We start from the raw sequence: 14,496 nt of genomic DNA, 5'->3' as shown, positions 1-14,496 counted from the left end.
AAGTAATTTAAATAATTCTCCTTAACCTACCCTCATTTTTACCAAATAAATTACTTCCAACATTAGTAATAGTGTGAACTGCACTTAATCCAACGTATAAAGAAAACCAATGTGCCAAACCTGAGAGTTCTGATGGCTGAGAAGGCAGAGGTGGCTAGTAGTGAATCACCTCTCAGAGAAGAAATGCTAGCAGGAAAAATACAGAAGGGAGAGAGGAGCAGAGGAAAAGAATAAGAGGAATATTCTTTCTAGGAGGAATAGTCAATGTAAAGAAATGGAACAGAAGTTGGGGAGAAGTATGACAGGAGACGGTATAGTAAATGCCTATGTCCAGACTCATAGCAGTATGCGCGCAAAGAGGTGTTGTGGGAAGAAAGAAGAGACACACACAGTGAAAGGCCAGAACTTGAGGCAGGCCAGAAGCCCAATCCTACCTGGGATGCTCAGAACTTGAGGATGCTTGAGATTGGTGTCTGATTCAACTGGGCTAATTATATTTGCTCAGAAATGTGCCGGAACTGGTTCACTCCAGCTCCCAAGGTGATGAGAGGAATGGAAGTAGGTATTCTCAAAGCAAGATGCATTTGTACCTTGACACACCCTATTGATAGTTGGCACCTCTGCTCTGGCCCAGCAGGCCCACATGTAGCCTATCTCAGAGCAGTGGCATTAACTGTAGAGGTAAGAAGATGCCTCTGCTGAGAAGTGCTTACACTGAACTTCATGAATAACCTTGCAGGACACTTTCCTCAGTCGAATGGTATCACTGGCAGCTAGTGCCTCCATGGGACTGGGTTCTTTTTTCTCCAACAGGGAGAATAATGCTGACTATTCCATTTTGTATGATCATCTCTATAAAGCTCTAGGATTTGCACCCTTTTCCTTGCATCAAAGTAATATCTATTCTTTGTGCCACTGTCCCTCTTGAAACAATCACACATAGAATATTCGAGTGATTTTAAAGATAATGTTCATGTACCAATGAACGACACCTACAAAAAGTGAAATAACATGTACCTATATCCAAGAAGGTAAATGTGGATGGGAGTGAAGAAGCACTTCCAAGGCTATTGATAGCAGTAACCTGGGCTGTGTAGCTGGATTCAGGCAATTCAGGTGTTAGGTTGACTCCAAGGTCCAAATGGTCACAATAATGATCACATTGCTTCCACCAAGTTAAATTTTTTGGTCCATTTAACCTGTAAATAAAAGATAATTGTGTTTAGCATGATACTTTATGAGCTACTTGCTCCTTCTATTACAGAAGAATAGAATAATCAAATATTTAAAATTCTAGACATTTTGTTAAGGTCAGTCTTATTACTAGAGGATACACTATGGAAATATTTGTATTATATGCTTATAAATAGGACCATATTTTCTCCCTTCTCTCCTTTCCCCCCCCCCCCATCTACCCTTTTTTGGTAGGATTGAGCCTTTTTGATGTTCATATAGCTAAGTAGCCATACATATACTGCCTAAATTCCCAAAACCCTGGCTAGCATCCTGTCTCCTCAGGGCAGATCTAATTGTTATCCAAAGGACCCATGGCCATCGAGGCATTTTCTGTACAGAGTGCCAGCTTCTAGTACAGACTGGAACCCTGGGGTCCACTTCCTTTCCCTCATTTCCTGCTCACTTAGGCATAGTGCAAACAAGCTGGATCTCTGGATGAGATTATGGGATCAACTCCAGGGAACAGGCTCTCCCAGACTCTCCTTTGTGTGGAGTTTCAGGTTAGGCAAAGGTGCTTTAAAAAGAAACTCCTCCAAAGCTAATGGAAAGCTACCACAAGGATGAGTCTATTTATATATTATGACCCCAAGAGTCTGCAACTGCAAAACAGAGAAGGGATATAATGCAGCCAGTTTAACTCTATTAGAGCAAGGAAGAACATCCATATCATGGGCCTTGGATGCCCTGAAGAGAATTCCAAGTTAGATCTCAGACCCAAGACCTCAGTTCACACTTTAGATGAAATGATAAAACAAAACTTTTTCTTTTTAAGTACCTAATTATCTAGAGGTGTCTATTGCTTCTTCTCTCTGGTAAAAATAAAACTATTAGATATTTCTAAGTGTAGTCTAAGATAACACCTACAAAACAGCTGCAAAAATACAATCTCTCACTCACTGTAAAGTATATGCAGTATATAGATGGGTGTCTCGTCCTCTGTCCCAGATGCAGGTCACAGTCCCATGTGCTCCCTTCTGTATACAAGATAAGTTTTGAGGTTGTTCTGGAACAACTTTAAAAAGAAAGTGCAAAGCACAGTTGATATCACAATTGCATTGTTATTATTTGGCAATAAAATAACAATACTTCCCCTACGTCTAGATTCCGTCAAGTTCAAATTTGCTTCCAAGGCATGAACATCTTCTAATAACAACAGTGAATATGGATCAAACACTACGCGCCAAGTCCTATGCATTATATGAGGTTTTTCTCAATTAGACATTGGAGCAGCTCCATCACTATTATCCTCAATTTACCAAAGAGAAACCTAAGACTTAGAGGTTCAGTATCTTGTCCCCAATTACAAAACTGTGAAGTGACAGAGTCAGAGCTCCTGCCCAGGCATGGCTGACTTGAGTCCAAGCCTTTTACTACCACATTCCACCATTGTCCCTGACAACTGAACATCCAGTGCTAGATCTATTACCACTGGTGATGATGAGCTTACTGATTTAGAGTCCATTCAAATATTAGATATCTCTAAAGATTAGGGTCTCTTTCTTTCCATAGGCTTGATATTTACAGCCAATTCCATCCACTGGCCCTAAGCATGCCCTTCTAGGCTGTACCAGAAAAATCTAATTTCTGCAGCATCACTTGGAACACTTCATAAACATTTATGAACTAATTCTTTATGTACATGGACACTGAGTACCTCCCATGGGCTGGGCATAGTGCTAACCATGGATATACAAAGGTGGACAAGGCAGGCAAGGTCCCTTTACCAAAAGTGTATATTTGTAAATTAAGCCATTTTATAGTCAAAGGTAAACCCAAAGCTATGAGTTTCTCAGATTACATGGAGGTAAGAGAAAATATTCTGTTATTCATTCATCTCATTCTACTCTAATACTGAGACTCACATGTAAGAGATGCTTCCTTTGGGTGAGATTAAACAAGTATACTACTAAAGCCCCAGATGTTGTCTACACCAAAAAAAAAAAAAAAAAAGAAAAGAAAAAAAAAAGCTGTAATTGATGGAACAAATGACTTTTTTTTTTTGGTCCTTAGCCAACATCACAAACCTGGACACAATTGCCCACTCTGTGGTAGTGGGCAGGTTAACTTTTCACAGGTTCAGTTTCCTCATCTATAAAGTGCATATGATAATATGTAGCTCATATGGTTTTGTTTAGTGGAATAATAAATTTTCATTTTCTGAAAGAACAGAATTTTTCACATACATATGAAATATGTTTATCTTATATTGAAATACATATGAAATATATATATATACACACACACATATATATACACACACATACATACTCTGTATACACTGTATACAGTTCCCCAGGAAAGGGTACAGAGAAGCAAATATTTTGAGCCTAGTTAAGTTTATATATACACTGTATAATATCTGTATACGTAACTCCTTATGATTGATCCACTTAGACTACTACATTAACTTCTTACTTTCTGTACTTTCTGTTTATCTCAGAGCCAACACAAAACTGTCTGGTTTTTCTATGAGTTTTCTTGTTACTAATATAATTCCAAACTCTCAAGCCAGTTATCTGAATCACTGTTCAACATATTAAAATGCTATTTCATTTTCCTGAGACCTCTTTCTTGGGGCCTTGGGAACTGCCCAATAAGATAGGTTTGCTCCTGTGCCTGGTACACAGCTGTTACTGCCAGTCCTTAATATTATGGAAATTCCTTCACTTTCCAGTGTTAGACTTCTTGTTTCTTAAATCCAATTCTTTCTTCTCCCCTGATTTAATTATTTGTGTTGGTGGGGTATATCCTTCAGTAGTTCCCTGGAAACGGGTACGGGGAAGAAATATTTTGAACATGATTAAAAATGTCTTTATTCTACCCTCACACGTGACTGATACTTTGGCTGAGTATTGAATTCTGAATTGAAAAGAATTTTCATCCAGGATTTTGGAGGCTCTGTTGTCTTCTACATTCTAGGGTGTTATTGAAAAACCTGATGCTGTCTGATTCTTTTTTTTTTTAAAGATTTTTATTTATTTATTCATAGAGACAGAGAGACAGAGAGAGAGAGAGAGAGAGGGGCAGAGACACAGGCAGAGGGAGAAGCAGGCATCATACAGAGAGCCTAACGTGGGACTCGATCCAGGGTCTCCAGGATCACGCCCTGGGCTGCAGGCAGTGCTAAACCGCTGCACCACCGGGGCTGCCCATTGTTCTGATTCTTGAACCATTGTTTTTAATTTTTAGAAGATTGTAGAATCTTTTCTTTGTTCCCACTATTCTTTCTCAGTTCATCTGAGATTTCCCAGAAAAGGATGTTCTAACTTGAGTAGAGGAGGGTACAGGACTGAAGGGAGCTGAACGTCAATGTTCCTTTAATCCCTGTTTTCCAGCATGGTACTACCAATCTCAGCTGAACTGGTTGGAAATAGTTTAGTGATCCTTTCATGCTAAGCCTCCAGTCTTATGCTAAAGTAGTGGAGAATGAATGTTTAGCTACATGGAATTGGGAAAGAGATCTGAGAATATGTTTTTCAAATAGATTTTCAATTAAAATAGCTCATTTTTAGTCCCATTCTTACCCTCACTCCCAGAAGGACATGTTATCACCAATTTCCGAGTCGTTCTGGGTTGGGAGGTTCTACATTCAATCATGTTGCATCATGATGTTTCCTACTGCCAGCTGCTGCCTGAGTCAATTATCACTGGTCTACCTATTTTCTAGCTTCCAAAAGTTTGTTGATATGTCTCCCCTCCAATTCCTTTTGTCCTTTAGGATTTATACCTCTAGAAAACTTTCTATATTGCATCTTGACAGATTTCAATCTTGACAGATTAATTTCATGGGGGATCAATGTAAATACATGCTTTCAAACCACCATCATTACCTTAACCCTTCATAGGGTCTTTTGATGACCAAATGAGATATAGAGCATGTGGCCCCTTTAAGTAATGAAAACAGTTCTCACTCATACCTTTACTCCTAAAAGTTTGCAGAGACTCATTTTAAAGAGTACAGAGGCACCTGGATGGCTCCGTGGATGAGTCTGCCTTTGACTCAGGTTGTGATCCTGGGGTCCTGGGATTGAGTCTGTAACAGGCTCTCCACAGGGAGCCTGCTTCTCCCTCTGCCTATGTTTCTGCCTCTCTCTGTGTCTCATGAATAAATACATAAAATCTTAAAAGAGCACAGCTTTTATTCAAAAATCAAGTCAACTTTCCCAACATGAGGTCCCCATACCATGAAATCAAGGTGTCTACTTCAATCCAGGACTTGTTTTTGGCAGAGACAACCTGTCCCAGGGGAAACCAATCTTCATTCTCTTCAATATAAGTATATAATAACTGACACCAAGAAAAAAAGGACAGAAATCAAAGACTCTGAAAGTTAAAATAGCTTGCGATATAATAAACTGTTATAAGTATTATGGTTGTTAATATTTTGGGATGTTTTAGAGAGCACAATGAGGAGAGGGACAAAGGAAGAGGGAGAGAGACTCCCAAGCAGGCTCCACATGGAGCCTGATGTGGGGCTCAATCCCATGACCCCAAGATCATGACCTGAGCCAAAATCAAGATCTGGATGCCCAAATGACTGAGCCACCCAGGTGCCCCATGGCTGCTGTTGTTTTTAAAAGCCCTACTTACTATGGGAAATTAAATTGTCTTAGAAAAACAACTTTCAGAAACATCAGCAATCAAGCATATATTGAAAACAACCAAGCAAGGACCCACTGTCTTTCATTTATTGCCTTGATTTTCTTAGTAGTTTGTGGACAAATCCTGTGAGCTTAAGCTAGAGCACTGATTGCTTAGTTACTACACAACTTAAATGAGGTCTTGGTGGCAGAACAGCCCAAGCCTAGGAAGGTGCTGGGGAGAAAAGGCTAAATTACCCATTTCCAGTTCTGAAAAACCAGCCAGCTTTATGATAGCATTCTCAGGATATACAATGGCACTTATGGAACCACTTATCATAAAAAGGAAGAGGGGCTGTTTACTCCCTCACTAGATAGGAATAAGCTTACTATACTAGGTGAAACCAAAATTCATTGTGTCTTTTCTTGGAATGACTAGCCATTATCAGAAATAAGTGTTGCTTCCAGTCAGTCCTTCACCTCAAAGTGCTAAACTTGCTCAAAAAGCAGCCATTTGATGGTGTGGTTACCATTTGAGAACACTGTATAAGCAACATTCCAGCAGTACCACCCAACTGAGCTGCACCATAACAAATCCTCTTAACCATCTCCCTAGGTCTTCTGATGCTGCAAACTGTCACGAATGCATCTGCATACTCTATATGAAAAAAAATTTTTTAAGTAGGCTGCACATCCAATGCAGAGCCCAACGTGGGGCTTGAACTCATGACCCTGAGATTAAAACCTGAGCCTATATCAAGAGTTAACGCTTAACCAAATGAGCCACTCAGGTGCCCCACTGGGTGGAAAACCTTAAAAGTGAAAAGGGGTTGCAGCACTCTAACACACCTGAGAAAAGGTAGGAAATAGAATGGGATGGCTAAGGGCATGTGCAAGGATACTGACTTCCAAGGCCTAATATGTAGAAAACAGCAGAACTGTGAACACCTGCAACTGGACATCACAGGACTGGGAATATCTAATAAAAATACATAATATTTATCTACTAAGATGGTAAATTACGTGGGTATAACATTCAGGTATTCTGAAGACAAAAGAGGTGAGGACCAATGGTGCTTTTTAGATAAATTTTCATTTGTCTATCACTTTCTTGTACTTTCTTTTAAGGGAAATGGATTCACCTACACAACATGATGCACACAGGAAGAAGAGTCAAGCTGGATGAAACTTCCACCCTAGAGCTTATCACCTCAGCTCCTTCTTCGTGTTTGGTATGAGATTAAGTACTATGCATACCAGGTGTCATCTAATCACTACAACCATCTTATGAAGTAGATGTTAGTATCTTCATAACACAGAGAAAGAAACTGGGGCTCAGAGAATTGAAACTGCCTAACAGTACACTGTTAGGTCACAGGGCTGGGCTTCAAAGCCCACATTCCTTTTAGGACATCCCTGGCAGGCAGAGCTGAGAGTACATGATCCATAAGCGGTATAAATAAGAGGCTACAACTGGGAGAGGAGGCCTGGACCTGGTTTCTGTCTCGTTAGCCTCCACTGATTCTTTGGCTGTTTGTTTGGTGTTCTGCTCAGTGCTTCTGGTGGCTCTCCAGCAAGATTGCTCAGCACCAACCATATTCTTATAGGTTACAGAAAAGTGGTTTCCAACTTTCCTGAAAAGAGTCTCATTGAGCTCTGTATCAGTGTCTTCATATCAGGGGCTCTGACAATCCTGACATCTTGGTCAGTCAGCCTGCTGTAGCAATTCCTCCTACTCTCCCCACTCCAGAGGTTCTCTGGAACCATGGGGGCACAGAACCTGGGATGACTCAGAGCCCCTGCATGCTCACTGGCTTGCCTGGCTGGGCCTTCAAGTCTACAGGTTTAGGCTGCTGGCTACAAGCTTTAGGCAGGTGGACTGCTGGCTCACTCTGGGCACTGTGGTTCATGCCATAGATATCGACTCTGATGTCTTTTTTTTTTTAAATTTTTATTTATTTGTGATAGTCACACAGAGAGAGAGAGAATGAGGCAGAGACACAGGCAGAGGGAGAAGCAGGCTCCATGCACCAGGAGCCTGACGTGGGATTCGATCCCGGGTCTCCAGGATCGCGCCCTGGGCCGAAGGCAGGCACCAAACCGCTGCGCCACCCAGGGATCCCTGATGTCTTAATTCTTACTTCCAGCAGCTGCCTGGAAAGACCAGCAGTGTAAGCCGGCATGGAGGAGAGTTGATCCCTGATGGGTGCACTTTGACCAATGATAGTTGAATTCTTCTTTCTTTGTCATTGTATTCCCATATGTTTTTATTCTGGGAATGTCCCTAGCAACCAAGCAACCAGCTATATTTTCTGTTGATGGCATGAGCATATCAGTTCTGCCTCATAGAGCTTTCTAGAAAACTCAAGAAAAGACAGTGTGCCAAGAGTTCTTTTTTAACTTCTGCTAAGTATGATAACCAGTGGTCAGGAGTGAATGTGGATGTAAGGATTAAATTAGGGAAAGAAGTGCTCAGCCTTGTATAAAGTCCAACCTGGGCTTCATAAGTCAAAAAATGTATCTCTTTCTTCTTTTTAGGAGATTGTAGCTTTGAACAAATTCTCACAAATCTAGAAGGCATGAAGATTCAGCTCCAGAGATTCTCCTTCCTGCCACTAGAGTCTAAGCACAATAGGTTCTTGCTCTTAATGGGCACACACACACACACACACATACACACACACACAAACAAAAACAACTGGTGGGGGGCAGGGCAGAGAGAGAGAACACTTCTAAATGAGATCCCAATTCTACTGATTTCTGGATTTCTCACATTGAGGTACTCATATTGCTATTAAGATAAAATATATTCATATGGCAGGAGAAGAAAGAACACTACCCTATATTTGGACTTCTGTCTAACACATGACAAATACCAAAAGATGACTAGTTTTTAAAAAGTTCAGAATGGAATGCTCACCACCAACTGAGATCTCTGCCCCACATATTCGTAATTCCTTGTTTTTGCTACAGGCCAATTTGCAGAGAAACACTGTTGTACCCAGAGGAAGACCTGTGACTTGAGAACTGAGGAAGTGACCATGCAGAAAATTGATTCTTCTGTTAAATTTGTAGAGGATTAACATGTTAAAACTGGGATATTGTGAGCAGCCTTGTTCGGGCTTCAAAGAGCATGAAATATTGACAGCTGATCCAAGTGAAATTACATGAGAAGGCTCCACAGTCACATCTCCTCTCTTGCATGCATCTGCAATAAGACACAAGTCAGCACATAAGAAATCCATTTCAAAATGGTGGGTTTGCGTTATTATCAAGAGCAAGATAAAATTAATCCCAACAAATTGTGGAAAAATAAATAACCCACCTTGCTCTGGCTGTATTGGTGATGCACAATGAGAACAGAAGGCTCACATATTAAAGTCTAACTGTATTTTAAATAAAAGATGCATCGTTCTCAAATCAGTAAGACTAAAAGTGCTGAGAAAATAGGGTTGGAAGACATTCAGGAACAGAGGACCAGGAGAAAACCAATCTCTCCTATATAGAAATTATTCACCAAATTATTGAAAAGTACTTCCCACATTAATCACATTTGCTTCCATCCCCATTTCTGATTTATAAGGCTTATTTCAATACACAGACCAAAAAGGAAACATACAAAACAAACGACAGTTTAAAAGGTTATTACATACTCCTAGGGGTCAATTTAGGACTAATACTTTCTCTTGCTATATTAGTGATATAAAGTATGTATGATCTATAACATTATTTTATAACAAAAGAAAATATTCAGTAGCTCTGGTATATTTGTGGTTGGCATCAAGGATGAAAATGAGGTCCTCCATGCCACATTTTGGTATTCCTTCAAGATGCAAGACCCTGGGCTAGATGAACCATAACCCGATATAGCTAATATGACATTACATGAATGTATCCTTCTTTTTAAAAGTTTGTTTGTTTATTTATTTATTTATTTACTTATTTATTGCCAGATACCATACCATATTAAACTCATTAAAAGAGAGGTCATTCTTACTCACTAGGAGTTTTTATATAAATAAATATGACAACTATTCAGAAATGAACAGGTTTTGGGGTGGTACTGCCAATGAATCTCAGAACTATAGATTTACCCTGAGTTTTCAGATGTGATAGAAAGCCTCCACTGAACGTCTTTTTTTTTTTTTTTTGTAATTACAAGATTGCTTTAATTAACTACCCTAAACAGGAATTAGTTAAAAAGTTATTTAAATCAAATAAAGGAAATGCTAAAAATTCATTTTTATAAAAAATTCTTTTTTATTTTCAGAACTAAAACTAAGCCCCTCTCCCTCTCTCTTTTTCTCCTCTCCCATTCTATTCTATGTTTTTTCCCTGCTTTGATTTTCACTGATTGTAATGAGTTAGAAAGTAAAAAAGTAAGCTCCCATAAAGAAAAGGCAAGGAAAATGTCAGCCATTATTATTTTTAGCATAGTTGGATTCACCCACCAATATCCTCTGTTAAAAAGCACTATCATTTTTCATTTTAGTAAAACATTCATTCATAATTCCAGTTTTGTGGTTACCTAGCCACTTTTTAAAGAGAAATTGCATGATTGGACTTGTACATTAATCAGCATAAATTAAAGAAAATGCATTGTAGTTATAGATAATGGAACCAGACTTACCCATTTAAAATGAGAGAAGATTGACTACAAAAGACTACCAGAACGATTCTCATAAACACATTATTTCATCCGTAACCGAGAATTTAAACCACAAATCCTTCTACAGATTCAATTATAGAAATCTTACCTATATTTGCTTTAACCAACAATAACACAATGATAAAAATAAGTGCCAATGAGCATCCTCCAACTGTATGTGCCATGAACAGTCAACTCTGGAATATACCTCTGTATTTTCCTTGTAAAAGAAGACAAATTCATCCATGTTAAAATACATTCAGAAAATACCAGAACCAACATCATCCAGAAGGGCTTAAAATGCCCCTTTAATTTCTCTATATTGTTAAGATTTTTTTTTTAATGAAGTATACCTTTAAAACTAGTAAATTAAAAATCTTAGCCAGTTCTAACCCCCATTCACTTAAGCTTCTTGGAGTCAGCAAAGGGTGAGAGAAGAGACCCAGCCTTTGGTGTCCTTTAGAACTGGGTTTAAGAACTTTGAGACTGTGGGGTGCCTGAGTGGCTCAGGCCTTTAAGGTTGAGCATCTGCCTCTGGATTTTAGCTCAGGTCATGATCTCAGGGTTATGAGACTGAGCCCCGTGTTGGGTGTGGAGCCTGCTTAAGATTCTCAAAAAAAAAAAAAAAAAAGATTCTCTCTCTTCCTCTCCCTCTGCCCCATCCCTAAAAAAATAAAATAAAATAATAAAAATAAAAAAGAACTTTGAGACTGTGGGCAAGTTACTTAACCTTCTAAGTCTCAGTTGCAAACAAAATTTTTTTCTTCCAGACAGGGCTACATTATCATACTCAAGCGTAAGTGTTGAATCCCAAGAGTAATGAGAATTTCTAATCTATTTGCATGGTTCTAGAAGTAACAGGAGATTAAACAGCAGTCCATGGGGCGCCTGGGTGGCTCAGTTGGTTAAGTATCTGCCTTTGGCTCAGGTCATGTTTCCAGGATCCTGAGATGGAGCCCCTGAGTCAGGCCTCCTGTTCAGTGGGGAGCCAACTTCTCCTTCTCCCTCTGCTGCTCTCCCTGCTTGCGCCCTCTGACTCTCTCTGCCAAATCAATAAAGCCTTTTTTTTTTCTTCCAAAAAGTGGCTCATAACTCTCTCCTAGAACTTAGTAAAAGATTGATCTCTTTGGTCATAAGAAACGGAGTTGCTGGAATCTTCTAGAAGTTCAATTTTACTTGTTTATTTGCTTCTTTATTCATTACTTATTCATTTTACTAAGTATTTCTATCTTGAATACTTCAGAAAATGCAATTTGGTGATTTCTGATTGTTTTCAAATTTAAACCTAAAGAATGGCTCTACTACATATTAGGAAATTGTCTAGATTCTATTAAAGGTGGGCCAAAAATCCATAAAGTAGGCTGGAAAGTTCTGTGATGTTAGGCTACTGGGAACCAGACAATGCAAATGTTCACCTCCTACTCTCATACCTAGAGATATGCCAGAGCACACTGACCATTCTCAAAAAAACTCACTTATTCATTCAATAGGCCACCTTTCCTGCGCCAGGTACAATGGTAAGTGCTAGAGGTACAATAGTACTACTCTAGTGGATATACAGAAATGTGCCCACTTGCTTCTTTGACTCTTCTCCCTCTAGCCTAGTCATTATTCAGGAAAGCTCCAAAAAATTTAGCACCTTTTCAATAGTCTTTGCTGGTTGCTCCTCCTTCTCCTCCTAACTTTCTACTCTGGAAGGATGTCCGCTCACTCAAGACATTATTTTTTTTTTTTAATTTCTACTCCCTCCCCAGAGGATCTCATCTGGTCACCTGGCTTTAGAAATTATTTGTATGCTAATGACTCCCAGGTGCATATCTTCAACTCAGACATCGCTTTGTGCTCCAACCTGTCCCCTTGCATTACATGTTCTGATAGAGTGCTCAATATTCACATGTTCTGTTGGAACTCTTGGTCTCCCTTCCCCTTATTGATTCTTCCCCTAGTTTTTTTAAATTTCAGCAATTAATTGAAGTTGCTCAAAAACCTACAAGTCAAAAAAAAAAAAAAAACCTACAAGTCATCTTTGATTCCACTCTCTTTCTTATCCCCTACAACAAAACCATCACTAAGTCCCATCAATTTTGCCTCCAAAATATATCACAGATCGATCTGCTTCTCCCCATTCCTACTATGCTCACTCTAGTTCAAAAGACTGTCATCTCTTCCCGAGACGGCTACAGGAGTCCCTCAGTCTGTCTCTCCAAACCATCCTTACCCCTTTCTAAGTCATTTTCACATAGTGACTATCTTTTAGAAGTATAAATCAGATTACATTACCTGTTTCATACCATCACTATTTAAAGTTCTTCAATATGTCCATTGTTGTTAGATTAAAATCCAAAATCCTTACCGCACATGATCTCTCAGGCACTGCATGGCCTCACTTCTCCTGTCTTGCCACCATCATTTGCTCTACTTTTTCTGCCTTGCTTACTCTGCTCCATTTGCACTGGCTTTCAGACTGTTCCTTGAATAAGACATATCTTTTGCTGCTCTGAGACTCTGCACTTTCCATTTCCTCTGCTAGAATCCTCTTCCTCTGTTTCTTAGCAGCTGGCTGACTTAAACACTTCAGACCTCAGATCATGTGTCACTTCCTCAGAGAGCCCCTCCCTGACCACCTAGCCAAAGTGGTCTTGCCCAGCTACTTTCTACTCATCACCTTATCTATTGCCTTCATGGAACAGATGTAATTACTGTGTTTATTTACTTGACTACTTGTTTGTCCTCTATCTTTGGGCTAGAATTTAAGCCACCATGAAAGTAGGAACACTGGCTATCTTGCCCACTGCTGTATGCCAGCACTAGGAAAGAGTACTTAATAAGTGTTCATTAAAATAAAGGGGGGAAAAGGGAGGAAGGAATATGAGCTATAAAAAACTCCCTATAAACAACCACATGGCTGGGACGCCTGGGTTGCCCAGTGGTTGGGCATCTGCCTTTGGCTCAGGGTGTGATCCCAGAGTCCTGGGATCAAGTCCCACACCGGGCTTCCTGCATGAAGCCTACTTCTCCCTCTGCCTGTCTCTGCCTCTCTGTGTATATATATCTCATTAATAAATTAATAAAATCTTAAAAAAAACACAACAACATCTCCATGGTAGGCAGAATAGTGGCCCACCAAAGATGTCCATGCCCTAATCCCTAGAACCTGTGAATATATTACATTACATGACAAAGGGATCTTGGAGATGCCATTACAGCTAAGGATCTGACATGGGGAAGTTATCCCATATTCTCTAAATGGGCCCAGTCTAATCAAGTGAGTCCTTAAAAGTGGATAAGGGAGGCAAAAATGTCCCTCAGAGAGCTGTGATATGAGGAAGACTAGATCTGCCACTGCTGGCTTTGAAAATGGAGGAAGGGGGCCATGAGCTAATGAATGTAGCAGCCTCTAGAATCTAAGGGTGGTTCTTAGTTTACAGAAAATATAAAATGTATTTCTTGTGTCTCTTGATTAAAAATATTTGAGAAACACTGATCTAAATCAAAATCTGACAGTTTTCCTTTCTCTAAACCATACAGTTCAAGGTCATGGCATATAACGACCTCTGTGAGCTAATTCCTGCTTTTATTACCAACTGCATCTACCTGTTTATTTTTTTTTAAGATTTTATTTATTTATCATGAGAGACACAGAGAGAGAGAGAGAGGCAGAGACATAGGCAGAGGGAGAAGCAGGCTCTCTGTGGGGAGCCTGATGTGAGACTCCATTCCAGAATCCCAGGATCATGACCTGAGCCAAAGGCAGATGTTCAACCACTGAGCCACCCAGGTACCCCAACCACATCTACCTCACATAGTGAGTCACATACTCTCTGCTGACACTCTACTGTCTAGTAACAGTTTCCCTGCACATCTCATGCAAACGCATGCTTCTGTAACTTTGCCGATTCTATTCTCTACTTTTCCACTGTTCTTAGAATGGCTAAGTCCTACTCATCCATCCCAACTCAGCTCAGAAAATTTTATTCAGCCATTCATTCAACCAATATATATTAAGCAGTTGCTATGTGCGAGGGGCTAGGG

General features: G+C 39.7%; 1 protein-coding gene across 6 annotated transcripts in view; it reads right to left on the bottom strand.

Annotated features, from left to right (window-relative positions):
• The window catches only part of IL12RB2 (interleukin 12 receptor subunit beta 2), a 72,469-nt gene that overhangs the window by 49,817 nt on the left and 8,156 nt on the right, over positions 1-14,496 (bottom strand). For 3 of the 6 annotated variants that reach the window (XM_072820754.1, XM_072820758.1, XM_072820757.1), the window contains 4 exons: positions 10,574-10,684; positions 8,737-9,024; positions 2,134-2,248; positions 1,018-1,199 (listed from right to left, as the gene is read on the bottom strand). In XM_072820754.1, the coding sequence (XP_072676855.1) occupies positions 1,018-1,199; positions 2,134-2,248; positions 8,737-9,024; positions 10,574-10,649 (661 nt within the window). In that variant the 5' untranslated portion in view covers positions 10,650-10,684. Of the gene's footprint in view, positions 1-1,017; positions 1,200-2,133; positions 2,249-8,736; positions 9,025-10,573; positions 10,685-12,744; positions 13,254-14,496 lie in introns of those variants that run through there. The other 3 variants (XM_072820759.1, XM_072820755.1, XM_072820753.1) reach the window with 3 other exon arrangements.

Source organism: Canis lupus, chromosome 3 (genome assembly GCF_048164855.1).
Source record: "Canis lupus baileyi chromosome 3, mCanLup2.hap1, whole genome shotgun sequence".
NCBI lineage: Eukaryota > Metazoa > Chordata > Mammalia > Carnivora > Canidae > Canis > Canis lupus.
The sequence above is the reverse complement of the archived record's forward strand: the minus strand, read 5'-3'. Positions and strand labels throughout refer to the sequence as shown.